The sequence below is a fragment of the Lissotriton vulgaris genome, chromosome 5 (genome assembly GCF_964263255.1).
Source record: "Lissotriton vulgaris chromosome 5, aLisVul1.2, whole genome shotgun sequence".
Classification (NCBI taxonomy): Eukaryota; Metazoa; Chordata; class Amphibia; order Caudata; family Salamandridae; genus Lissotriton; species Lissotriton vulgaris.
Window position 1 is genome coordinate 60,785,874 of NC_141693.1, and position 27,822 is coordinate 60,813,695.

The window sequence follows — 27,822 nt, forward strand, 5'->3', positions numbered from 1 at the left end:
TCATGACGGTAAGTTTCAATTCTATTAAGGACACGGAGGCGAGGATTATCCCTTCCACGGCACTATAGGTGCGAACCCGCCCGTATGTGAGTAAGTAACTTCTTGGATTATTCCTTGACGTCACTGTACACTGTTTTGAGGATGTGCTGATTTGAATGCTTGCCGCAATTTCCGGTTTGGATTTTGATGCATGTTTTGCCTGTTACAGGAAATGCTGGTGCGAAACAGGACCAATGAGGTTTTCGAGTAGCAGGTCGAAGAAAGAGGGAGAGCAGTGGAGTTGGAGAGTCTATCTGGGCTTCAAGGACACTAAGGAAGAACTTCGGCTGTTCTGCGCCTGTGGAGTCATGGACTTTGTAGTTCAATACTTGGAAAGTTGTTTTTTGGGACTTTAGAACTGTTCTTTTCCGGACCTTGGAAAGATAAGTTGTTTTGGTGCTTTTTCTGGCTGCTGTGTGTTTTGTTTGTAATAAAGCGAAGAAGGAAAAAGCATAATCCTCGACTAGGTGTCCTTAATAGAATTGAAACTTACCGTCACGATAGCTAGGCAAATTTCGATTCACTCGTGTTTGGGAGGAAGACTTTAAATTGGATGAGACCTTTCCACTCACATGTGGAGCTGTGTTGATACAGGAAGAAGGAATACCTCTGCTGCCCCTCCCCCCCCATCACTGTCTCCAGACATCTCCCGACAAGCTGAATTACTGGACAGCCACTACCCTTGTCGGGGAGGAAACAACAATACATGGGATATTTTGCTTTGTTCCTTTCAAACTGTCGTCGAAACCATAACATACCAGTAACTCAGACATCTAGGTGGACTTATTGAATACAATGGCTCTCTACATTACTACAATCGATTAAAAAATTGGGGCATTAAATTCACTGGACCAGAGGGTACAAGTTGACACACAATACGTTCCTGCTTGTGTCTGCAGTCCAGTTTTAGATAAACTGGCATCACTCCCAAGATTTGTAGAATCTGTTTTGGACGACTTTAAGCTGCAGTTAAAGATAACTCCAAGAACAGTGTACATTACCACGCCAACCGACAATTGTGCCTTGCCAAAGAAAAAAACACAATTAGGAAAGGTTACAGTGGAGCCGAGTAAAGTGATTTTGAAACAGAAGTGTAGTGGAGCGAAAAGGTCGTTAACTAGCAGGTGCCACATGAGAACTGAAAGCTGTGCTGTCCCTCTGCTTTGTCCATCTCACAAAACTAGTATAGATCTGCTAAAGCCAGTAATCAATATTACCCATACTTTATTAAGGTCAAATCGAAAATACTTTATTCAGCTACCAAAAGCCATAAAAGCACACAATTTAAAACAGATAAAGACTTTGGAAGGACTATCAATACATTACAAAGGATAGAAATGGTATACATGTCCGTTACAAGGACCCCCATCATACACATATTACATATACAGCAATGAATCACTTTGGTCAAATTTAAGTAAACAAATTGTAAAAAATCATCCAAATATCAATGCATTTAAAAACACAACAAATAAAATATCATAGCAATAAATGCTTAAGAAATATCCCCATGATTAAGTATTTAGAAGATGCTAAAAAAAGAGTATATAATGTCATAAACTTATTTAAAAAGGCAATTATGCAATTACAGGGACATTTTATTCCTAGATCTCATTGCCCCTACCAGAAAACTTGCAACCCCAAAGCACACCACAGGGAAGGGCCACATTTGTAAAAATAACAGAGCAGGCCTTACTTGAACAAAGTTTGCCTCTCTCAATAGCGGCAATATAAATGCTTTACGGAGTGGGGTATAGAATTCACAGAAGAAGATAAAATGCAAAGTGTCCTGTTCTGAAAAATTATCACAGGGACACGGCTTTAAGGTACCTGGCCGTGAAAACCTCTTGGGAAGGCTAAAGACCAGAACACGTGATTCAGCCGGAATCTAGTTAAAACAAATCGATGCTGTACGTTTGTTACTAGTGACAAATAGGGCTGTGGCTGTGGTGTCGAACTGAGGCTGACATACCTTCTCACTATAGGCTTGGCAAGTTCGAGGCCCTCCCCAGTCATCTGCTGCCTAACCAAGAACTTCATTTTAATGTTCTTGATCGCTGCCGGTCCTACAGATTTTGGTTTACTATACATAGGTGTTATGTTATGTTATATGGTTGCTTGTAACGCGCACTGTTAGTCAAGACTGTCCTGGCGCGAGAGAGGATTCAGATGTCAGCTAGAATAAAAGCAGATGGTCTACAAGGTTTGCCTAAATAGGTACGTTTTTAGGTGTTTTTTGAAATATGTGAGGTTTGTCGTGTGTCTGACCACCAAGGATTTTCCCCCTAGACGAACTCTCTTGAATCTGGGGGTAACCAAATGTCTCAGGGTGGCAGATCGCAGTTGACGCGGAGGATGGTAGAAAGCAAATCTGTCCCTTAAGTAGGACGGACATGGGCCATGTAAGGCTTTAAAAGCCAGTGTCAGGATCTTAAAGCGTACTCCGAGAGTTACTGGAAGTCAATGTAACTCTGAGAGCTGCTTGCGTACACTGAGACTCCTGGGAATGTTAAACAGGAGCCTTACTGTCGCGTTCTGGACCACTTGCAATTTGTGAAGCAAAAAGTCAGGTAAGCCTATATAGAGGGCGTCGGCGTAATCCAGACGCGAGAGGATAAGTGCTCTGGCTACTGTTTCTTTTGCCTCTTGGGGGAGAAGGGGCAAAAACTTCCGGAGAGTGGTTAGGGTCCCATAGCAGATTCCCGCCAATCGCGTGATTTGATCTCGGAAGCATAAGTCAGCTCCGAACCAGATCCCTAAGTTCTTTGCGACCCCGCAGTTCCCAGTGGGGCAAGGCAGTCCCCTGGGCCAAATGGATTCCTTAAAGGCCGCTGGAAAGTGGCCGTACAGAAGAATCTCTGACTTGTCCTCGTTACATTTGAGACAGGCCCGGGCAAGCCAGGCAAACACTGAGGACAAGCACTGCTGGACTCCTTCTGTACAGAGGTTGTTCTTGTCCCAAGTGAAGAGAAGTTGGGTGTCGTCGGCGTAAGCCATTATTTTCGCACCCAAGCTCTCAGCAAGGCAGACAAGGGGGGTCAGATAAACATTAAAAAAAATTAGGGAACTCAAAGTTGACCCTTGTGGAACTCTTGTTGGAACCGGTCTGTGAGAAAGGATTTGACCCAGCTGAAGGCCGCGCCTGTGATGCCAATGTCCTCCAGCCTAGAGAGAAGCTGGACGTGGGGAACCGTGTCAAACGCGGCAGAGGTCCAATAAGATTAGAGCCGCTCTGCCGGCCCCGTCCAGACATTCCCTAATGGCCTCGTGACTTCCACGAGCGCGGTCTCAGTGCTGAATGAGGAGCGGAACACGGATTGGGCAGGATGTAAAGCCCCCGTAGATTCCAAAAACTTCTCCAGCTGTCGAAACGCAGCCTTTTCACAGACCTTGGCTGGCGCCGGAAGTAGGGAGATTGGCCGCTGAAGGTTCTTTGATCAGTGGGAGGAGTTTTGCTTGTTTCCACTGGGGCGGTACAGTACCGGTTTGTAAAGACTCATTAACCAAATCGGTTACTGTAGGAGCAATAACCTCCGCCACACCGCTCAGAACTCTAGCAGGGCAGGGATCAGCAGGAGACCCAGACTTCAGCGCTTTAAGGATGGCCAAAACGTCCTTCTCTTCAACTTTTTTAAAAGAGCACAATGCGTCTTTCGGCTTTATGCCGTTGGTTGGAATAGAAAGTTGAAGAGAGTCGTCTTGTTCTCGGGCCCCCTGAACTGATATGGAGTGACCAGAGTCAATAGGCTTAAGACTCTTGAATTTTTTTTTATTTTTTCGATTAAGTAAGTGGACAATTTCTCACACCAGCCCTCAGATATAGGGGCCGCCTGAGTTTCTGCCACTGGAGACGTAAAACTTTTAACAATAGAGAACATTTCTCTGCTGTTGTTTTTGGCCTTTTGAATCCTGTCTGCGTAGTAATCTCCCTTAGCCTTCTTGATTGCTGCGTAGTAGTCTTTTTGCACTGCTCAGAGTTCCACCTTGGCTAGTGGGCAGTACTCTCGCCTCCATATTCTTTCCTGCTCCTTACAGCCTATTTTTAAGGTTTTAAGATGTTCCGTATACCAGGGGGAGGAAGGAGAGGCTCTAGGCCGCTTTGTAGCTTTGGGCTGTGGTAGCCCAGCAGCGTCAATTGCTCCCTGATGTAGTTTAGCCATGGGATTTGTAGGGCCCCATCAAGGGCAATGCAATCCATGATGACCATCTGATTCAGAGCGGGAGAAATACTTGACCAAATCCTCCACCAACACATCAGGGGTGCAACAGCAATATAATCCGAGAGGTACTGCAAGCCAAGCTCCTCGTGTAAAATAAAGGAAGGGGTACTAGAGGGGAGAGCCAGGAGGCTGCTCATACGTTTGTTTTGGACCCCCTGGATGTCCCTCAAATCCTTGTGACCCCATACGTCACACCCATATGACGCCATAGGGATACATTTCTCTTTATAAACCTTGAGTAGGGCAGGTATTTTTTCGACCCCAGTCTTTTGGCAAAATCCCAAACGGCTTGACTGCTCTGACCAAAGTGTTCTTTTTTTAATTGCCTTTTCGCAGCCCAGGACCCATTATCGTCAAATAACATCCCCAAATACAGAAAAGTGGACACTTTCGACAATTCCACCCCCTTACAAAACAAGCATTGAAAATGCAATAGGTCTCGCCCTCGTTTAAGTTAAAGCAATTCTGTTTGTAATTAGGTGGCTTTTTAGCTTTGCTTTTTTTAGTGTCTGTCAAACTTTCATGTACATAACATGCATATGTATGCATATATGTATATGTATGCATGCATTTATATTTTTATAGATATGCAGATGTATATATGTATGTATGTATATATATATATATATATACACACATATATATGTGTATGCATATATATATACATATATATGTGCATATGTGTGCGCATAGAGAGGTAGAGAGAGGCAGCGAGAGAGGTAGCGCGAGTGGTAGAGGTAAGATGTAGAGAGTGAGTAGTACAGAGTAGAGAGTGAGTAGTAGAGCGTAGAGTGAGTAATAGAGAGTAGAGTGAGTAATCGAGTAGAGTGAGTAGTGGAGAGTAGTAGAGAGTGAGTAGTAGAGTGAGTAAAATCAATCAAAGCTTTATTTCGATATACAGAATATCATAAAAGCACATAAAATATAAAACCACAATTCATTAACATTACATTTTTTTTAAATGGATTACAATATAAGACTATTCATACTTCAATAAATATTTTTTTTTTTAAAACATATGAAACATTAGCAGCTTTGTGAATATTTTAAAAGAATTAAGCTAAAAATACAGTCATCTAGTAGCCTTCAATCTAATCAGCCAGGCCCAGTTAAGAAATGTGGCCACCCCACACACTAAGGTTGTACTAGTGTCAGCCTTAAGGATTCTGAGTGCAGAGGAGTGGTCCCTGGTTCCTAACAGCAGACACACAAGTTTGAGCCATTTCTGTCTGGGTTTTCCATAAGCTGGGCATGCAAAGAAGACATGAGGGATGTTTTCAGTGACTCCTTCACAGAATGGGCAGTCAGAAGGGGTTTGGTGCGGGGGCTTCCACTTACAGGTGTAATCGCGGAGAGGCAGTGTGCCCAGCCTAAACTGTATAAAGAGGGATTTGTCTCTTGGTTTCGTAATAAAATCCAAGTAAGGCTCCAAGCGAGGCTTTAATTTGTGCTGTCTGAATTCCTCAGTCAGCCTACCTTGGTTTGGGTCCCTTTGTCCTTGATCAACCCATGTCCAGTAGGCTCACTTAGTTTCAACCTTGGATAAAGAGACCCCAGGCTCCCAATCAGTTGGCAAGCCAGATTCGAGCAGGAGCCTCTTTATATTACGGATCCAACTAATTTTGTGGGCACCAAGAAGATTCATAACTTCTCTCAGACCATCCAAATACCTTGAAAGCTCCGGGGTCCGCCATAGCCGAGCCCAATATAAAAGAGGACGTAACCTGGCTAGGTCCTTAATAGAGCGGCGAACCAGATCGCTCAATAATGGTTTGATAGGAGTGCCCCTCGGACGTGATACCAGCTCCCTGAAAAACATTCTCAGAGGTGACCAGGGCATCAACACACTCAAAGCCCCACAACTCTGCGCCATAAAGGGTGCAGCCTACAGCTTTTGTAGCGTAAATATCCAGAGCAGGGGCTATTGGCTTAAAAATAGACTTACGATGCTCACGCCCTAGTGCTCCGGCTACCCTTTTGTGATTTAATGCCATTTTGTCAATGTGAGGCTGCCACTTTAATTTATCCGAGATTCTAATTCCTAGGTAATCGAACTCTTTTACACGTTCCAGTGGCACTCCATCCAGGGAAAGGGTGCATCTGGATGACTTGCTTTGGTTAAGATAAAGGAGCTTAGTTTGAGGTGTTTATGACGAGGTCCCTAAGCTTACAAAACAGACAAAAGCGGTCCAGCAATTTCTGCAGTCCTGCAGGTGTTTTTGATACCAATAATGTATCATCCGCGAAAAGAAGAGCGGGGACCTTGTCACCCGCCAGGGTCGGGGCAACAGCGTTTATTTCGAGCAAAAAAGAGACTACACCATTGACAAATAACGAGAAGAGTGTCATACCCCTCGATTCACAGGGATTCTATCAGTTTTTTGCTCTTGTGATCCCCATCTGATGCGGGCGTAGGTACCATCATGCATGCATGCCAGGAGGTTCAAGATCGGAGGAGGAAACCCCATCTCCTCCAAGATCAGCCAGAGGCGGTCTCGGGGGACCAGGTCAAAGGCGGTCTTTAAGTCAATGAATGCCAAATAAAGACCGCCTTTGCCAATAGTAACCACCTTCCAGTATAAGAGTGCCAGCCTAAATGCTTGGTCTACCGTGTCTGTGCAAGCCCTAAAGCCTGCCTGGAAGGGTGAGATGATGCTATTCTCCTCAGCCCAAGAAAGAATCCTCTCCAGAAGTACCCTGCCAACCAATTTCTGTCCCGCGTCTATAAGACTAATTGGGCGATAGTTGGCAGGGTCCTCCCTGGGGCCCTTCTTGTAAATAGGAATCACCTCGGCCGCCTTCCATGAATTCGGGACAGGTGAGCCCTCTAGCAGTGCATTTGTTAAGTTTACAAAGTAAATTGCCCAGCCCTCAGGGTTGGCTTTAAAAAGGTCGCCCGGCACACCATCCTGCCCTGGGGCTTTAGTGGGTACAATTTTAGCTATTGCAGTCGGGACCTCTTTTTTGTCGACTCTATTGATAGAATCCTGTCCAGAACCAACATCCAGGGCACCGCTCAAATGTCCTGGGGCTCCGGGCAGTGCATTACCACCATAGAGTTTGCTAAAGTGCTCAAACCATTCATTGTCTGATGTGGTTGGGGATCTGATCCGAGTCACAACCATTCGATCTTCTGACTAAAGCCCAGAATAGGTCACCATTCTTAGTTTTGCTTGCGTCTCTGAGGCTTTCCCAATGGGATTCTTCCCACTCCCTTTTAGCTGTTGTTATAGCTTGTCTATAGTGCAGTCTGGCCAGCCGAACAACTGATGGATTGCTTGATTTAATAGCAAGTATTAATTTATTTTTCATCTTTTTACAGTTACTATCAAACCATTTCTGGACTGGTTTGATAGTTGTCAAGCTCTTTTTACCTGGAACTGTGAACTGTTTGCCAATCTGATCCATAGTAACAGTGTAAATGGCTTCTACCTCTGCAAGCCCAGCCTCGCCATTACATACTGCAGAAAGCCTTAGGGATTGCTCATTAAGGATTCCATCCAGCGCACTCAGTCTAGTTTAGTCCATATTAAACTTGGGCCACTTGAGAAATCTATTGCAGTTGGATGATATAATTCGCTTAGTTATTAACCTCTCACTATTTGATGAAGCATGTTCCCTTCTCTGCCACGGATCCACCAGTGTGAGGGACAGAGGGTTATGGTCACTCTCCACTGATGGTGTAATGACCATATCTACCACTGATTTCCAAGCTCTCCTGTCTACCAATATATAATCGATCCTACTCTCACTGTCTCACATGATACTCTGTTGTATGTGTTTGCCCCCTGAGTGAGTAGGAGAGAGTGATTAGAGTGAGTAGGAGAGAGTGATTAGAGTGAGTAGGAGAGAGTGATTCGAGTGAGTAGGAGAGAGTGATTAGAGAGTGAGAAGTAGTGAGAAGTAGAGAGTAGCAGAGAGTAGTAGAGAGTGAGTAGCAGAGAGTAGTAGAGAGTGAGTAGTAGAGAGTAGTAAAGAATGAGTAAAGAGTAGTAGAGAGCGAGTAGTAGAGAGCAAGTAGTAGAGAGCGAGTAGTAGAGAGCGAGTTGTAGAGAGTGAGTTGTAGAGAGTGAGTTGTAGAGAGTGAGTTGTAGAGAGTAGTAGAGAGTGAGTAGTAGAGAGTAGTAGAGAATAGTAGAGAGTGAGTAGAGAGGAGCAGAGAGTAGTAGAGAGTAGTAGAGAGTGAGTAGTAGAGAGTGAGTTGTAGAGAGTGGTAGAGAGTAGAAGAGAGTGAGTTGTAGAGAGTGAGTTGTAGAGAGTGAGTTGTAGAGAGTGAGTTGTAGAGAGTAGTAGAGAGTGAGTAGTAGAGAGTAGTAGAGAATAGTAGAGAGTGAGTAGAGAGGAGCTGAGAGTAGTACAGAGTGAGTAGTAGAGAGTGAGTTGTAGAGAGTCGTAGAGAGTAGAAGAGAGTGAGTAGTAGAAAGTAGTAGAGTGAGTAGAGAGTAGTAGAGAGTGAGTAGTAGAGAGTGGTAAAGAATGAGTAGAGATTAGAGTAGTAGAGAGTTTAAGAGAGAGTAGTAGAGAGTAGTAGAGAGTAGTAGAGTGAGTAGTAGAGTGAGTAGAGAGGAGCAGAGAGTAGTAGAGAGTGAGTAGTAGAGAGTAGTAGAGAATGAGTAGAGATTAGAGTAGTAGAGAGTTTTAGAGAGAGTAGAAGAGAGTGGTAGAGAGTAGTAGAGAGTAGTAGAGTGAGTAGTAGAGAGTAGTAGAGTGAGTAGGAGAGAGTGATTAGAGAGTGAGTAGTAGAGAGTGAGTAGAGTAGCGGAGAGTGAGTAGTAGAGAGTGAGTAGTAGAGTAGTAGAGAATTAGTTAGTACTTAGTAGTAGAAAGAGTAGTAGAGAGTGAGTAGTAGAGAGTGGTAGAGAGTAGTACAGAGTAATAGAGAGTGAGTAGGAGAGAGTGATTAGAGAGTAAGAAGTAGAGTAGCAGAGAGTAGTAGAGAATGAGTAGAGATTGGAGTAGTAGAGAGTTTTAGAGCGAGTAGAAGAGAGTGGTAGAGAGTAGTAGAGTGAGTAGTAGAGAGTGAGTAGTAGAGTGAGTAGGAGAGAGTGAGTAGTAGAGAGTGAGTAGAGAGTAGTGGAGAGTAGTAGAGAGTAGTAGAGAGTAGTAGAGAGTAGTAGAGAGTAATAGAGAGTGAGTAGGAGAGAGTGATTAGAGAGTGAGAAGCAGAGAGTAGCAGAGAGTGAGTAGTAGAGAGAATTAAAGAATGAGTAAAGAGTAGGTAGTAGTGAGCGAGTAGTAGAGAGTGAGTTGTAGAGAGTGAGTTGTAGAGAGTGAGTTGTAGAGAGTGAGTTGTAGAGTGAGTTGTAGAGTGAGTTGTAGAGAGTGAGTTGTAGAGAGTTGTAAAGAGCGAGTTGTAGAAAGTAGTAGAGAGTGAGTAGTAGAGAGTAGTAGAGAGTGAGTAGAGAGGAGCAGCGAGTAGTAGAGAGTGAGTAATAGAGAGTGAACAGTAGAGAGTGGTAGAGAGTAGTAGAGTGAGTAGAGAGGAGCAGAGAGTAGTAGAGAGTGAGTAGTAGAGAGTAGTAGAGAGTGAGTAGAGATTAGAGTAGTAGAGAGTAGTAGAGAGTGGTAGAGAGTGGTAGAGAGTAGTAGAGTGAGTAGTAGAGAGTGAGTAGTAGAGTGTAGTAGAGTGAGTAGTAGAGTGAGTATAGAGGAGCAGAGAGTAGTAGAGAGTGAGTAGTAGAGAGTAGTAGAGAATGAGTAGAGATTGGAGTAGTAGAGAGTTTTAGAGAGAGTAGTAGAGAGTGAGTAGTAGAGAGTAGTAGAGTGAGTAGCAGAGAGTAGTAGAGTGAGTAGTAGAGAGTAGTAGAGAATGAGTAGATATTAGAGTAGTAGAGAGTTTTAGAGAGTAGTAGCAAGTGGTAGAGAGTAGCAGAGAGTGAGTAGTAGAGAGTAGTAGAGTGAGTAGAGAGGAGCAGAGAGTAATAGAGAGTGAGTAGTAGAGAGTAGCAGAGAATGAGTAGAGATTAGAGTAGTAGAGAGTTTTAGAGAGAGTAGTAGAGTGGTAGAGAGTAGTAGAGAGTGAGTAGTAGAGAGTAGTAGAGTGAGTAGGGGAGAGTGATTAGAGAGTGAGTAGTAGAGAGTGAGAAGAGAGTAGCGGAGAGTAGTAGAGAGTGAGTAGTAGAGTAGTAGAGAATTAGTTAGTACTTAGTAGTAGAAAGAGTAGTAGAGAGCGAGTATTAGAGAGTGGTAGTGAGTAGTAGAGAGTGGTAGAGAGTAGTAGAGAGTAATAGAGAGTGTGTAGGAGAGAGTCAGTAGAGAGTAGCAGGGAGTAGTAGAGTGTGATTAGTAAAGAGTGAGTAGTAGAGTAGTAGAGAATGAGTAGAGAGTAGAGTAGTAGAGAGTAGTAGAGAGCGTAGTAGAGAGTAGTAGAGAGTGAGTAGTAGAGAGTAGTAGAGAATGAGTAGTAGAGTAGAGTAGAAAATGAGTAGTAGAGTAGTAGAGTAGTAGAGGGTAGTAGAGTGAGAAGTAGAGAGTAGTAGAGTGAGTAGTAGAGAGTGAGTAGTAGAGAGTGAGTAGTAGAGAGTGAGTAGTGGAGAGTGAGTAGTGGAGAGTGAGTAGTAGAGAATAGTAGACTGAGTAGAGAGGAGAGTAGTAGAGAGTGAGTAGTAGAGAGTATAATAGAGAGTGAGTAGAGTAGTAGAGAGTGAGCAGTAGAGAGTAGTGTATAGTAGAAGAAAGTGAGTAGAAGAGTAGGAGAGTAGTAGAGAGTGAGTAGTAGAGATTGAGTAGAGTGTCTCCCACACAGTGTCTCTCACACACACAGTGTCTCACACACACACAGTGTCTCACACACACACAGTGTCACACACAGTGTCACACACATTGTTTCACACAGTGCCTCACAGTGTCTCACAGTGTCACACATACAGTAACACACATACACACACACAGTGTCTCACACAGTGTCTCACACGCACAGTCTCACACAAAAAGTCGTACACGCACAGCCTCACACACACAGTCGTGCGCACACACAGTCGCGCGCACACACAGTCGCGCGCACATACAGTCGCGCGCGCACACACACACACACACACACACACACAGTCACGCGCACACACACACACACAGTCTCACACACACACAGTCTCAAATACATTAATTGCAGGTTTGTCCCACAACAAGGCTTGAGCGGCGAGAGGTGACAGCGTCCTCCTGATGTATTATACCTTCATTGCCTCGCCCACTGGAAAGCGCTCCAATACCTTTGGTTCGACTTCGCGCTATATAAACTGCACATAAAAAAACCCTCATCTGGATTCTGAGGTGTCAGCAGAGGACTGAATGTACCCGTCCCCTCACATGCGCTACACACGCTCTGCCTCACATCCTCTCGGGGAGAATAGGCCTTCCCTGCCTCCCACACAAGCCTTCTGCTGCGGGCCTCCCCCTCACTTCCGCTGCCCTTTACGGGTTTATGGCGGGTTTGTCCCACGACAAGGCTTGAGCGGTGAGAGGCAACAGCATCCTCCTGCTGTATTATACCTTCATTGCCTCGCCCGCCTCATCACACACTCTGCCCTCTTCTTCATACGTCCACCACTCCACTCTGTCCCCGCCAGGCCGTCATATCTTAATGTGTCCACAAACAAGTGTGCATTAAGATGATCACAGTTCTTTGCTTTTATCAAAGCAAATTCAGGTGCTCTGTTTTTGGCGGCGAGGCCCGCCGAGAACCTTCCCTCGGCTTCGGCCCTGCCTGCGCCTCTTCCTTCTACCTTTACACCCCTCTCTCTGGAGCTTGTCTTTATGGGGCCATGTGTTTAAACACATGGCCCCATAAAGATAAGAAAGCTTTTGCGGCGGGAGGAAGGCAGACGAGCCCATTCAAGTGGACTGTCTGCAAAAGAGAAAAGTATACGTCATACAAACCTCTTTTCCAATGGCGGGCCACCGTTTAGCATAAACGGTGACGCCGGCCAATGGAAAAGAGGGGCGGGGCTTGAAGCCCTTGACTGAAAGTCCCTCAAAAATATTAAAACTCACTGAGAGAGCTGTGCATGTGCGCAGCCACGCTAGCTGAGACCTAAAAACTTTGTCTTAGCGGCCTTTTTACTACCCATTGTCATTGTGTGCGATTTGGTAAAATTGGTCGCTAAATCAAGTGACTCAATAAAATCAATAAAAGTATTTAAAAGATTTTGGAGACCTATGGCGGTCCTTGCGAACAACACTGCATCATCTGCGTACAGTTATGCTGGAACCAATTTGTGGAGAAGTGTGGCTCAATGCTTAGAGCGGCAGACCCTGATGCAGAGGTCTGGCCCGGGACCATGGTTCAATTCCCGTTGCGGCAGGGTCTTGGGCTCAATTTCCTCGGACCTGATAATTCTCGCCTCGGTGCCTATTCTAATCATGGGTCCCACTCTGCAACTCTGGGCAATAGCTTGCTTAATCTCCACACTGGCCCTAATCGCTAAGGATGCCTGGCTTCACCTTGGGGTGCCCAGGAGAGGGCGCCTCACAGGAACAGGCCAGGATGGGTTCCCCAGCGGTACAGTGCGGGACACACTGTTAAGTGTAACCAGGCGCTTTATAAGCTCACTTACAGTTACAAATTTGGACCCAGCTCTTGGGATGTCTTGATTACTGCATGTGAGGTGGTTTCTTAGTTTATTTATGTAAAGTGTGAACAATAGAGGTGCCACAATATACCCCTTTTGTACCCCTTGCTTAACCTCCCAACAATCTGTTAAACTACCGTCATCTTTAAATCTTACCGCCGCCGTTGTTATTATGGGCGTAGTGTAACAAGCATCTGCAATGCAATAGGTCTCGCATTACTGAAAGTTTGAGCTATTGGCGTTGCATTATTATTTGCAACGTCAATAGGTCGAACTTTCAGTAATGCGAGAACTATTACATTGCAAGTGCTTGTATAATATTGATCTTACCTCTGGGATCCCATGACATTCTACAGCAGGCCAGTGGCCTATAGAAAAGGGCCTAAACGTTCCCCCTTCAGATAATGACATGGATGGACGCTGCATGTGTGTGCGAGGGGTGGGTGGCAGGCTGTGCGAGTGAGGAGTCGAGATGTCTGCTGGGAGGGAACCAAGCACCAAAAGGTGGGACAAATGCACACTATTAACCAACCAGAGAAAATTAATTTTTAAAAGCAGCCCACTAACCAACCAAAAGCTGTGGACGTGTCCAAAGTCCCCGACAGTCCATATACCAAATACAGCATGCATCGCAGAGAAGCACATGCACTGCCCAAAAAGAAGTTACTTCATCAATGCCTGTTCAAGATTACTTTGGTGGAATTTGGTTGGCAGATTATGGCCAGCTTGTGATTTTGGCCGTCTTGTGTGACCTATATCTGAAAAAGCGTAACATAACATATAATTTAACATTGCCTGAATTAATGACAGGTTGAATTAGATAGAACTGTGAAATATATTTATAGTCGTTCTGAACAGGGGGTCCTAAATATGTCACCTTATATTGAATGTATTGGTTGCCCAGAAATGTTAAACCCATAGATAAAAACTGATTTGCCGCTTATAATAATAATATTTCATGCCAACCTTGCAGCAATTCTTATGGTAAAGTCTAATGAATGAAAATGGATATGAAGGAAACGAACACATTTATTTAATGTGGCATTATTAACCTTCCTACGTGTACCTATTTGTTATCCGCAAACTAGGCATTCTCTACAATGCAGTTCAATGGGACAAAAACGTTGCAGCCTTAATTTGGTATTGTCCACACTCGTAGCTTTTCTACATTCATGCAGAGATCTCTAGAGGCCAGGTTTCACCAATCGCTAACCTTAGACAAGAGGAAGCCATCTTAAATGAGTTACAAACGAATAACCAGGGCACAGATTGCAAAGGGTGGGTAGTCATAATACCTCCTTTTAATATTGATATGCACAATTATCGACTTGCAGTACAGCTTTAAGGTATGTATATGTGAGATTAAAACAGCAAATCTTCCTTATATATACTTACCTTGATGATATACTGGTACATAATATATAATATCTGGGGGGTTTTCCTTGTGTAGATTGATATTTCTGTTCATGGTATTGTGATGTATCACCTTGCAAAAGAGGCTTTGATGGCATGGACTCTCAAATTACAGGTGGCAGACACAGTTAGGGTCTTGGAAGCACGCAGAAGGCCTAGACAGTAACATGAGGGAACTAAGTGCAAAAAAAATGGTTTGATGTTTTCTAAGACTATGATATGAGCGATAGTCCAGTTTAGTGTTAAAGTGGAGGCATTAGAGAATGTGTCACAGGTTGGTATACATTTTTTTCTGGCTACCAAGGCCTTCCAGGTGGAGAGAATTTAAAAACAACTGTGCAACAATTTCTGTCTGTGAATACATTAATGGGCATGATCATGTCCCGTTCGAGGTGCTGATGAGTGAGAGATTTCGACTCCCAGCCAGAGATGTCCAGGATTGTTCTAAGGCAAGGGCAAAGCGGTCACTGGCACAGGGCCGCAGACTTTCAGGAGGTCCCCTTATAGAGCCATCTCTGTTCTGCAGAGTCTTTCCCTGATGACCTTGAAAAAAGTCAGAACCGCGCGATTTGTCCCTGGTAAGGACTCTGAGATCTAGATACAAATACACCTCAAAAATCAGATCTGAAGAGTTAATAAAAGACCATTGGGACTCTCTTGTTCGCACAGCAGCCTTAAAAGATGGAGCCGGGTTTTGGAGGGCGGTTAAAAACCTGAGATCATTGGGCTCTAATATTTCCCCTATTAATTGTAACATAACAGGGGATGTGTGGGTTGACCATTTCTCTAAGATCTATGATGCTTCTGGCAACCCCACAGAAATTGCATCATTAGTTAGGCCCTTGATTATCACGCTGTTGGAGGTGGAGGATGCCATCGCCGAAAGTGCTGGGAATAAAGCCCCTGGACGCGATGGTTTATCCATCGACCAAATCAAATCTGAACCTGACTTTTGGGCACCCCTGCTATGTAATGTTTTGAACAATTTATCTTATACTTCTGTCCCGGAAACATGGTCTAGCAGCACTATTGTGCCAATATTCAAAAAAGGTGACAGACTTGTCCCTGGTTGTTACCGCCCCATATCTTTAATTGACAACACGCTAAAGGTTCTAGGCAGGGTCCTTTTTAACAGAATCAGAACCTGGGCGGAGGAAAATACCATCTTACACCCGTGCCAGCTAGGTTTCAGAAGTAAAGTGGGTACGGTGGAGCAATGCTTAAATCTAAACCTGCTTATGGCTAAATATACAATTGCCAAAAAATCCCCTTTATATTTTGGGTTTATGGATTTAAGTTCCGCTTTTGATTTTGTAAATCGCTCCCGTTTATGGTCAGTCCTGTTGAATTATGGTTTAGATGAATCCTTAGTTTACTTTTTGGCACATCTTCATAGCAATTTGAAAGCTCGCGTTCGCATTAACAATGACGGCGAAGTTTCTAATGATATTTTAATTGGCAGGGGGGTCAGACAGGGTTGTGTATTGGCCCCCCTGCTTTTTATTTTGTATATAAATGAATTGAGTGATTCTTTGAGTAATCTAACTAACGATGTTCCGCAAGTAAATGGCAAACCCGTCCCGCACTCCTTTACGATGATGATGCGGTCCTTATGGGCCGCACACCCAATGCTTTGCGTATTTTAATTTCTGGCTTTGTCACATATATGGCAGATTTGGGCCTATGTACTAACTTTAAGAAATCATTTATAATGTCATGTGGCCCTAGAAGCTATAAAATAACCCAGATTCTGTCAGGGGACAATATTTTAAAAAGCACTTGCACTTTCCCCTACCTTGGTTTGTTGTTCTCTAGCACTGGATCTTGGAAGCCTCATGTTGCTCAGGGAAGGAATAAATTGAGTAAAGCTATAAACTCTTTAACCTCCCTCCGCCAACCTATGCAGGCAGATGTGATCACATCATTGTTACAAATTTACAGAACACAATGCTTACCCGTAGGAACCTATGGTGCTGAGGTGTGGGGCTACTCGAATTGTACCCAATTACAGATTGAAGAAAATAGATTCTGTCGGAAAGGTTTTGGGGGGTGGGGGGTTATTACAGCACCAACTTACGTGTGTCACAGGGAATTAAATCTCAATTATATAGAGTATTTTATAAGATCCAGACCCGCCCTTTTTTGGATAAACATTTGGAGTAATTCCGCTGCCTCCTTGTCCCGTGACATCATTCTGGACTGCCTAAAATGTGAGAGGGCTAACTTTATACCATGGTTTAAGGCTGTGGAAAAAAGCTTATTGAGCGTGGGGCAGGGACATCTTTTTACCTCCCCTTAATTGATTGATTGATTGCACGCATAAGAATTGAATTAAAAGGGCTTTGTATGATTTTTATTGTAAAGAGAGGGATAGGTGCGATCTGGCAAAGCCGTCCACATTAAGGTACATCTCCCTTATGGAGACATGCGACAAACCTCATGCCTTGCCTCAGGGCTACCTCCGCATAAAGGTAGGCAGGTGGAACAGGAGCTTGTTATTTCGGTTCAGGGATGGAAGCATCATAAATCTACTTTGCTTCCCGTTAGGCTTCAATAAACATGTGGAAAATCTAAGCTGCCCCTGTAACCTTAACATGAATCAAAAGAATTGCCTATGCCTCCAATTTTATGAATTTGAACACTGAATGATTGTGGATAAACAATACATTTATTACTTTACCCAGACAAAAACTTTTTGTCATTGAATCAATACTTTAGTTAAACAATTTTCATTATACAAAAACAGACAATGAATTACCATCAACTTCATTTCTAGCCATACGTGTTTCAGAAAACGATTTGTGCATATATACAGTGCAAGGGTTTAAATAAAAAACATTGCATTTAGTCATACGTGTACAGTTTGTGCATGGACACAATAAATCAGAAGTAAAGTGAAAAAAACCAAATGAACAATTCACAATCAAAAATCACAGATGTGAAAAGGAGAGGGAGGAAATATTTTTTCAAAAGATATACTCCCTACTCATGAACTGAATTCATTTTTCTAGTTATCTAATAATCAGAAAGCCCATTTTGTACATAACTGACATAAACCACTAATGTCAAGTCAAACGCCGACGCGTTTCGAATCCTGTTGCGTTATTTGCAGGATTCTCATCAGGGCGGTGATTCTAGTCCATGGGAACTGTTTACAAAAAAATGGAAAATGTTTGTTTAGCAAACTTCGTACTCTCGCCATTTCTATTTTTTGAGCTATACCCGCATGAACATGCGGCATACCTTTTAATTAGTTGCCCCAAGTGGCTTCTGTGTGGAAATATCGTCTATAGCAGGCGGGTCTGGGCTGCAACAGAGCAAGACTGGTATCAATAATTTATAGTGCCTGGATTGATACTGACAGGTAGCGAAGCGAAAAGGTTTAAAGATTTACCTTTAGTCTTCGAAACCTTGAGGCTGATGTAAGGTATATCCCTTCCTTAGAGAAGACTTTTACACCTCAGGTGAGTCGAGAGGGGCCTTAAATACATTTCAAGGTAGATCCAGAAATAAATTCATAACATTCTCGGACACCACTTCGTCCGACTCTTCCGTTGACTCCAGACAGTCAAATTCCAAACCACGAGGTGCAGGAAGGGGATCAACTCCTTTTTTAGCCAGGGGCGGCCAAACACGACCGCGCTTCAAGCAACCATGGCAAATGCGCACTCGCAACAAAAACTACAACAACTAGATTCGTCCACCATTGTAAATCTCTCTGACAAAGTTCTAAATAGGGATGAGGAAATGCTTCTTGACCTGGGTCTCAAATTTGTCCCAACTAAAAGAACAGATTTTACTAAACTAAAACTAGAGGCACTTGACTTCTGTCGCAAAGTCAGGCTGAAAGCCTATTTTGCTGGGGCCGAAAAGACGTCAACACAGGAAATCACTGGATTGAGGGTCAAATCAAGGTTTACTCCAACAATAAATATCCCGAAACAAATCATTGCTTTTGAACAAGCGGTCCTGTCCTCCCTCACTAAACTTGAGAAGAAAAGCAGTTTTGTCAAAAATAACATCGGCAAAGGTATTCAAAAGGCAATTGCTGATTTAAAATCTGACACATCAATTATCATAAAGCAGGCGGACAAGGGTGGCGCGGTGGTCTTATGGCCCCGCCCCATGTATCTTACTGAAGGACAACTGCATGTGAACAATAGGGATTGGTACATACCGTCCAAAGAAGATCCGGTCCTTGCTATTCAGGACAAAATAGCCAAAATCACACAGAGAGCCTTAGATGAAGGCTATTTAGGACCAAAAGAGCATGAATTCTTAAACAAAAAGTCACCAAGAACGCCAATTCTCTATTTCTTACCCAAGATTCATAAGAATGACAGGATACCCCCGGGGAGACCCATTGTGTCCGGGTGCGATTCGGTGCTGGAACCGATATCGAAGCCGCCAAGAAAACAGCATTCAAGGACCGGTTGGACAACAACGCACACAACTGCAAGGAACTCTTCAACATCGTCAAAGAGCTTTCCAACCCCAGCGCAGGAAACAACGACATCACCCCATCGCAAGACCTCTGCAACTCCCTGGCTTCATACCTCCACAACAAGATCGCGGACATACACAACAGCTTCAACAACCAACCAACGCACACCATGACCGAACAACCACCCCCCACCACCACCCTCCGCGCCTGGACCCCGATCAGCACCGAAGACACCATCCGCACGATGAACTCCATCCACTCCGGATCACCGACCGACCCCTGCCCTCACCACGTCTTCAACAAAGCCGACGCTGTCATCGCACCCCACCTGTGAGACATCATCAACACATCCCTCGACACCACCATCTTCCCCGAGAGCTGGAAACACGCCGAACTCAGCGCCCTACTCAAGAAACCAACAGCGGACCCCACCGACCTCAAGAATTACCGCCCCATCTCGCTCCTCCCGTTTCCAGCCAAAGTCATCGAGAAGACCGTCAACAAGCAGATGGCCGCTTTCCTCGAGACGAACGGATCCCTCGACCCCTCACAGTCCGGCTTCCGAGCCAACCACAGCACCGAGACCGCCCTCATCGCCGCCACCGACGACATCCGAGCCCTGATGGACAATGGAGAAACAGCGGCCCTCATCCTCCTAGACCTCTCCGCGGCATTCGACACGGTCTGCCACCGCACCCTAGTACGGCGCCTCAGCAACGTCGGAATCCAGGACAAGGCGCTGGAGTGGATCACCTCCTTCCTCGACGGGAGAACACAGAGAGTCCGCCTACCACCGTACAAGTCAGAGGCCACCGAAGTCATCTGCGGCGTCCCCCAAGGATCATCTCTGAGCCCCACCCTCTTCAACGTCTACATGAGCCCCCTCGCGGCCATCGTACGCAAACACAACCTCAGCATAATCTCCTACGCCGACGACACCCAGCTGATCCTCTCCCTGACCAACGACCCCGCCGCCGCCAGAGCCAACCTGCACGAAGGGATGAAAGAGGTAGCCGAGTGGATGACGACCAGCCGCCTGAAACTGAACTCGGACAAGACGGAGGTCCTCATCCTGGGCTCCTCTCCCTCCGCCTGGGACGACTCCTGGTGGCCTCCCGCCCTGGGCACCGCACCCAAACCGACAGACCATGCACGCAACCTGGGCTTCATCCTGGACTCCTCCCTCTCCATGACCAGGCAAGTCAACAACGTCTCCTCGGCATGCTTCAACATCCTACGCATGCTACGGAAGATCTTCTGGTGGATCCCCACCGAGACCAGGAAGACCGTCACCCAGGCCCTCGTCACCAGCCGACTGGACTACGGCAACGCCCTCTACGCCGGGACCACCGCCAAGCTCCAGAAGAGACTCCAGCGGATCCAGAACGCCTCAGCCAGACTCATCCTCGACATCCCACGAACCAGCCACATCTCCGGACATCTGCGAGACCTTCACTGGCTCCCCGTCAACAAAAGAATCACCTTCCGCCTCCTCACCCACGCACACAAAGCCCTACACGACCAAGGCCCGAGCTACCTCAACAGCCGAGTCAACTTCTACGCTCCCAAACGCCACCTCCGATCAGCCAACCACGCCCTCGCCGCCGTCCCCCGCATCCGAAGAGCGACTACAGGAGGAAGGTCCTTCTCCCACCTGGCCGCCAAGACCTGGAACTCCCTCCCGACCGACCTGCGCCTGACCCAAGACCACCTCTCCTTCAGGAAGAAGCTGAAGACCTGGCTGTTCGAGCAGTAGCGGCTCCCCCCCCCCCCAGCGCCTTGAGACCCCACGGGTATGTAGCGCGCTTTATAAGTGTCACTGATTGATTGATTGATTGATTGATATCCAAATATATTGATTTCTTTCTAAAACCATGCATAGAACAAGTCAAATCGCATCTGAGGGACACGACTGACTTCATCAATCGGATTGAGGGACACACATTCAATGAATTAACGGAGCTGATGGTGACATTGGATGTCGCTTCGTTATACACGCAAATACCTCAGGACGAGGCTCTTGAGGTCATTGAATTGTATTTAGAACAATGAGAAAGACCCCACCGGGTACCCTCCGCATTCATTGTGGCATTGGCTGAAATAACTCTTCGGAGCAATTATTTCAGATTCGAGAGTGATTTTTTTATACAAATCAAGGGGACAGCCATGGGCTGTCCTTATGCGCCGGAGTTGGCGGTGCTCTATATGTCTCAATATGAAGAAAGATTCATCTACAAGGACAACCCCTACTCACACCATATGATTCAATGGTTGAGATACATAGATGACGACTGGCTCCTGTGGCAGGGGAGCCAGACGGAACTTGATCAATTCTATGCATGGCTTAATTCAAGACACCTTGACATTAAATTCACGATGAACTCCAGTTCTAAAGAAATGACTTTCCTTGACGTCTCAGTAGGCACCAGCGGTTCTAGGCTAACGGCCTCTTTGCATAAGAAGAAAACAGATAGGAATACAATCCTTCACTACACCAGCTCACATCCACAAAGCCTAAAGGATAACTTACCTTATGGGCAACTGCTCAGAATTAGATGCAATTGCACAAGTCTACAAGACTTTGACTCACACGCAACAAGATTCTGCAGTGAGATGGCTGACAGAGGATACCCCAAAAAATTGTTGAAACATGCCAAAAATAGGGCCAAATTTACCCCGAGAGATACACTTCTGCAGGTAAAAGAGAAAAAGGAATTAGATAAATTGGTTTGTGTGACAACCTTTGGTCAACACACAAACCAATTCAAAAACATCATAAGAAATAATTGGCATCTATTGGAAACAATAGAGCACCCTCTGCCCAAACCCATCTTTGCAATGCGAAAAAACACGAGCATCGGACAACACCTCATTAAAGCGGATAGTCATATCCCACCGCCCAAGAGTGACCTTATAGCTCAGTGGAACTTGAAACCTGTCAGTGGGCACCACAAATGTGGTAACTGTGTATCATGTTCTACAACAATTGAGGGAGACACCTTCACTAACCGTGGCATCAAGTGGAAACACGATGCGTTTACAAATTGCAAGACCCGAAATATCGTCTATGCAGTGGTCTGTCCATGCGACAGAGTCTATATTGGTAAAACAAATCAAGCCATCAATGCCAGAATAACACAACATCGTTCTCGCATTAAGAAAAAAGTTATGACTGCACCAATGGTGGAACACTTTCTAAATAATCACCACACTGAAAATGATCTCAAATGGACACCGCTTGTGTGGTTAGATCCCAAACGCTACCCAGATGTTGAAACTATGTTACTTCGCAAGGAGGCATATCTTATACTAAGATTCGATAGTGTGAATAAGGGTCTCAACACTCTTAGTGAGATTAATCGGGCGTAAACCCCGTCCTGGACTTCAATTCCCATAAGGCACCAGCATCCGTGATAACTCCGATTGGTTGATAGCGGATCACATGTCTTTATTGTTGTCAGTACCGGCACTGCCTCGGACAACTAAACTCAAAGTGTGCCAGTTGCAAGTAGGATGTATCAGCGGAGCCCTCCGCGGTAATTTATGGTAAGAACATGACCCCTGTTCACAGTCACTGGCGTTGTATCTTGCAGCTTTCATTGAAAGCGCCACGAAGTAAACATTGGCTTAGCTTCCCTTTTTCCCTTGCTTCACAGAACGGACAGCGTGCTTTTCCAATACCGGTGAGGAAACCCCGCCCGTGTTGAATCATCTAAAAGTAAGTCTCCCCTGCGAGACGTGTTTGCCTCCGTGCATGTCTTTTCTATCTGGATTGATTCCAACCCCCTTCTTCCGATTTTTTTCCCCCAGAAGAAAATATCACGCCAATATTGAAAATTAATTTCCACCACCGGCACATCAGCCTCAAGGTTTCGAAGACTAAAGGTAAATCTTTAAACCTTTTCGCTTCGCTACCTGTCAGTATCAATCCAGGCACTATAAATTATTGATACCAGTCTTGCTCTGTTGCAGCCCAGACCCGCCTGCTATAGACGATATTTCCACACAGAAGCCACTTGGGGCAACTAATTAAAAGGTATGCCGCATGTTCATGCGGGTATAGCTCAAAAAATAGAAATGGCGAGAGTACGAAGTTTGCTAAACAAACATTTTCCATTTTTTTGTAAACAGTTCCCATGGACTAGAATCACCGCCCTGATGAGAATCCTGCAAATAACGCAACAGGATTCGAAACGCGTCGGCATTTGACTTGACATTAGTGGTTTATGTCAGTTATGTACAAAATGGGCTTTCTGATTATTAGATAACTAGAAAAATGAATTCAGTTCATGAGTAGGGAGTATATCTTTTGAAAAAATAGTTCCTCCCTCTCCTTTTCACATCTGTGATTTTTGATTGTGAATTGTTCATTTGGTTTTTTTCACTTTACTTCTGATTTATTGTGTTCATGCACAAACTGTACACGTATGACTAAATGCAATGTTTTTTATTTAAACCCTTGCACTGTATATATGCACAAATCGTTTTCTGAAACACGTATGGCTAGAAATGAAGTTGATGGTAATTCATTGTCTGTTTTTGTATAATGAAAATTGTTTAACTAAAGTATTGATTCAATGACAAAAAGTTTTTGTCTGGGTAAACTAATAAATGTATTGTTTATCCACAATCATTCAGTGTTCAAATTCATAAAATTGGAGGCATAGGCAATTCTTTTGATTCATGTTAGTGTGGCCCTGCCTACCCTCTCTCCTATTGGGCCCAGCCACCATTGTGGGTTTAAGCCCCTGTAACCTTGGCAGGAAACAAAGTTACTTTCTTTTGTGGTTTTTATAGAATGCACACCAAGCACTTTCTAATACCGTACTGTAGGAAAAATGCTTTGATGGATTTTAAATTCGCTTTTAAAGATTTGTTAATGTTAAAGACGGATGAAGCTACTTTTGAAGTGAGCTGCTTTCTCAAAGTAGTTGTCCGGTCCCGTGCTTCTCTGCTCATTGACTGAGACATTTGCACTATGCACTTTTTGCACATTGTACATTTCGCACTAGCGATTGCCTTTTTCCACACAATAAAGCCGTCTATTGCTATGAATTTGTAACTCTGCGGGCTGTTATTTGTGTATATTTTATTCTCTATGACTGTGTTATTACTTCTGCTGTGTTTGACATGTACTTTTATGGATGTTTTACAATCCGAATAAAGATCTTTTGACTTGACTTGACTGCATTGTAGGTGAATGCATTATTAGTGTAGGTATGTGTGCTAGGTCAGTGTAGGTGCATGCGTTAGGTCAGTGTAGGTGCATGCACTAGGACAGTGTAGGTGCATGTGCTAGGTCAGTGTAGGTGCATGTGCTAGGTCAGTGTAGGTGCCTGTGTTAGGTCAGTGTAGGTGCATGTGCTAGGTCAGTGTAGATGCCTGTGCTAGGTCAGTGTAGGTGCATGCCCTAGGTAAGTGTAGGTGCATGCGTTAGGTCAGTGTAGGTGCATGCACTAGGTAAGTGTAGGTGCATGTGTTAGGTCAGTGTAGGTGCATGCACTAGGACAGTGTAGGTGCATGTGCTAGGTCAGTGTAGGTGCATGTGCTAGGTCAGTGTAGGTGCATGTGCTAGGTCAGTGTAGATGCCTGTGTTAGGTCAGTGTAGGTGCATGTGCTAGGTCAGTGTAGATGCCTGTGCTAGGTCAGTGTAGGTGCATGCCCTAGGTAAGTGTAGGTGCATGCACTAGGACAGTGTAGGTGCATGCGTTAGGTCAGTGTAGGTGCATGTCCTAGGACAGTGTAGGTGCATGCACTAGGACAGTGTAGGTGCATGCACTAGGACAGTGTAGGTGCATGCACTAGGACAGTGTAGGTGCATGCACTAGGACAGTGTAGGTGCATGCACTAGGACAGTGTAGGTGCATGCACTAGGACAGTGTAGGTGCATGCACTAGGACAGTGTAGGTGCATGCACTAGGACAGTGTAGGTGCATGTGTTAGGTCAGTGTAAGTGCATGTGCTAGGACAGTGTAGGTGCATGCGTTAGGTCAGTGTAGGTGCATGCGTTAGGTCAGTGTAGGTGCATGCGTTAGGTCAGTGTAGGTGCATGCACTAGGACAGTGTAGGTGCATGCGCTAGGACAGTGTAAGCGCATGTGCTAGGACAGTGTAGGTGCATACGTTAGGTCAGTGTAGGTGCTTGCGCTAGGTCAGTGTAGGTGCATGCCCGAGCTCAGTGTAGGTGTATGTGCTAGGTCATTGTAGAAGCATGAGTTAGCTCAGTGTAGGTGCATGCGCTGGGTCAGTGGAGGTGCATGCGCTAGGTCAGTGTAGGTTCATACACTACGTCACTATAGGTGCATACGTTAGATCAGAGTAGAAGTATGCGCTAGGTCAGTGCAGGTGCATGGGGTAGCTCAGGGTAAGTGCACGAACTAGGACAGTGTAGGTGCATGAGCTAGGTCAGTGGAGGTGCATGCGCTGGGTCAGTGGAGGTGCATGTGCTAGGACAGTGTAGGTGCATGTTTTTGGTCACTGTTGGAGCTAGAACTCTGGAACACAGAATGTGTTATGCAGTAAATTTCGAATTCTGAGGTGCAATTCTATGCCATCCCTTATTATTCTATGATCCCGCCCCATAGCACATCACACCATCCCATCCCTTGGTAACGTTCCATACCATACCTCCATAACATATCATTCCATAACATATCATTCCATAAAATTCCATACACCATCCAATCACATCTAATCCCTTCCTACCCCATACCATACCACCATAACATGCCATACCATTCCAAAGCACACCACACCAATCCATGCCATCCCATTGAATGCACATGACCATTTAATTCCATCCTATCCCATTCCAAACCACACCATCCCATCCCATCATATCATATTATACCACGATCCCAACCCATAGCACACCACACCCTCCCATCCAATCAGAACGTTCCAAACCATACAATACCATTACATACACACTATCCCATACCATACGAACATAACATTCCATACCATACCACACTTTTCATGAACAGTAACATACAGAGCTACTCATCACAATGATATTTACCTTTATAACTCTTCACCACCATCTCTGGGCTCTGAATCTTCACATTATTACACCTATAATAACAGACACATCATCTTTTTATTAAAGAGCAATGACAGCTACAGGAACAGAGGATGAACATAACATAAAAGCCATATTTGAAATTATTTTCTGTATTAGAAGCAGCGCCTCCGAACTAGAGCTCAGTGTGAGTTACTGTTCATACACAACAGTCAAAGCTCGAACAATATCCAAAAGTATCTTAAATATCTTGTGACAAGATGTGGGTGTTCTAAGACAGTTAACTCAGTGAGACCAGCGTGCTTCATGGGATGCTATGGAGTGCCTCGGTGTGGGTCTTCTAGGAGCGACGGTTAGCTCAGTGAGAGGGGGGCTGATACAGGTTACTGGTGGAGTCTTGTGTATATACTTAATAAATACCTTCTTAGCTGAGGTCCATGTGCATTCCTGCCAGTGCCCACAACACTGCCACACCCAACCCCTGTCAGTGTAAACCGTGGCACCATCATCTACAACCAAGATGTTGGGTAGCCTTAGTGGGATATTTAAGGCAGATTTGAATCCAGACCCCTTAGTAATGAAAGATTAGTTGCAAAACAAAGATTTCCTAGATCTTACGGAACAGCGGATTTAAGGCCTTAGGGGAAGGATCACAGAGGGAGAGATAAGGGAACAGGTTAGAAGGCTCAGTAAAGGGAGGAAAGCAGCAGAGCCAGACGGGATCCCATCTGAACACTATAGCAATTGATAAACTCTTTGGTCCCTTGCTGGGTGTCTTGTTTTAACGAGATCTCTGTGGCGAGCTGTTAAAATCCACCCTCCTAGTTTGAGGCAACGGTGGTCATGATCCTTTTGCCAGGTAAAGAAGCTAGGTTGGCAGATTCCTATAGACCTATATCGTTGTTGAACTGTGATTACAAAATGATCACAGGAATCTTGGCTACGAGGTTGTCAGATGTCCTTCAAAAGTTGATCTATTTCAATCAAAAGGGGTTTGTGCCTGACAGACCGCTGTATGAATTAACCCATTGAATTATCGATGCAAATGATACATATTTAGCCCTTTTCCCTGATGAAGCTGCAGGGTTACCAACCAGAATGGCACTGTTTGCTGATGACATAGTTCTGTATACATTGAACCCAGAGGTCTCTGTTCCACAGCTTGAGATGCATGCCAGAGATTTTGGGGGTCTGTCAGGGTATCTAATCAACAAGGGGAAGACAGAGATTATGACATGGGCTAAAGAGAAGGTAGGGCTTCAAACCAGAAACCATATTAGGTATATAAGGATAAAGGTAACTCGGAGTTTGGAGGAAACATTGGCTGTAAACCTAACTAAGGTATGCCATTGGTAATATGGAGAGAAATCAATGCTGATATGACACACTTGTGGAGAAGTGTGGCTCAGGGGTTAGAGGCGGCAGACCCGGAAGCTGAGATCGGCCCTGGACCAGGGTTCAATTCCCCGCCTCGGCGGGTCTTGGGCTAAAAATTCCACGGTCTCGATAATTCTCGCTCCGGTGCCTTCTCGACTCACGGGTTCACGCTCTGCGACTCTGGGCAATAGCTTGCTTAATCTCCACAACGGCCCCTCGCGGCGGGATGCCTGGCTTTCACCTTGTGGATACCCTGCCGGGGCTCTCACAGGGGAATACCAGGACGGGTTCCCTAGGCAAGCGCCAGGATGCCCTTTGTGGTGACAGGTCGCGCTATATAAGTATACCTACATTTACATTTACACATGAGAAACAACACATTAGTTTGCGCCAACAAAATTGCGTCCTTATTAAAGAATTTGCCAGTTGTGAACTCCACATCAACCTGACACGCAAATACGTAGTCAGGCAAGGACTGAGAGCTAGTTCTGAGTTTATTGATTGACAGGTCACAGGTGGGGTGGCACGTAGCTGGCAGACATATACATTGACAGTAAACCTTAGATCAATGTTATGCTATATGGACTTATATAGCGCACGGCTGCCCCAGCCAAGGGGCGTCCCGGCGCTAGCTGCAAGAAACTGAGCGGGAGGAGATGTTGAAGTGACATAATAGCGATAATTGCTGATTAACAGAAAAGATGAGTCTTTATGGCTTTCCTGAAAGGTAGCAGATCTTCCATTC

General features: G+C 45.0%; 1 protein-coding gene across 2 annotated transcripts in view; it reads right to left on the minus strand.

The window, feature by feature from the left end:
* Nucleotides 1–27,822, minus strand: part of LOC147710159 (E3 ubiquitin-protein ligase TRIM11-like) — a 185,771-nt gene that overhangs the window by 56,249 nt on the left and 101,700 nt on the right. The window contains exons 5-8 of one of the 2 annotated variants that reach the window (XR_015295850.1): nucleotides 25,054–25,753; nucleotides 24,506–24,918; nucleotides 23,436–24,044; nucleotides 16,279–16,824 (exon numbers count right to left, since the gene is read on the minus strand). Coding sequence is in view for 1 of the 2 variants with exons in the window: in XM_086920853.1 (XP_086776979.1) it covers nucleotides 25,701–25,753 (53 nt within the window). In the remaining variant the exon portion in view is untranslated. Of the gene's footprint in view, nucleotides 1–16,278; nucleotides 16,825–23,435; nucleotides 24,045–24,505; nucleotides 24,919–25,053; nucleotides 25,754–27,822 lie in introns of those variants that run through there. The other variant, XM_086920853.1, reaches the window with a different exon arrangement.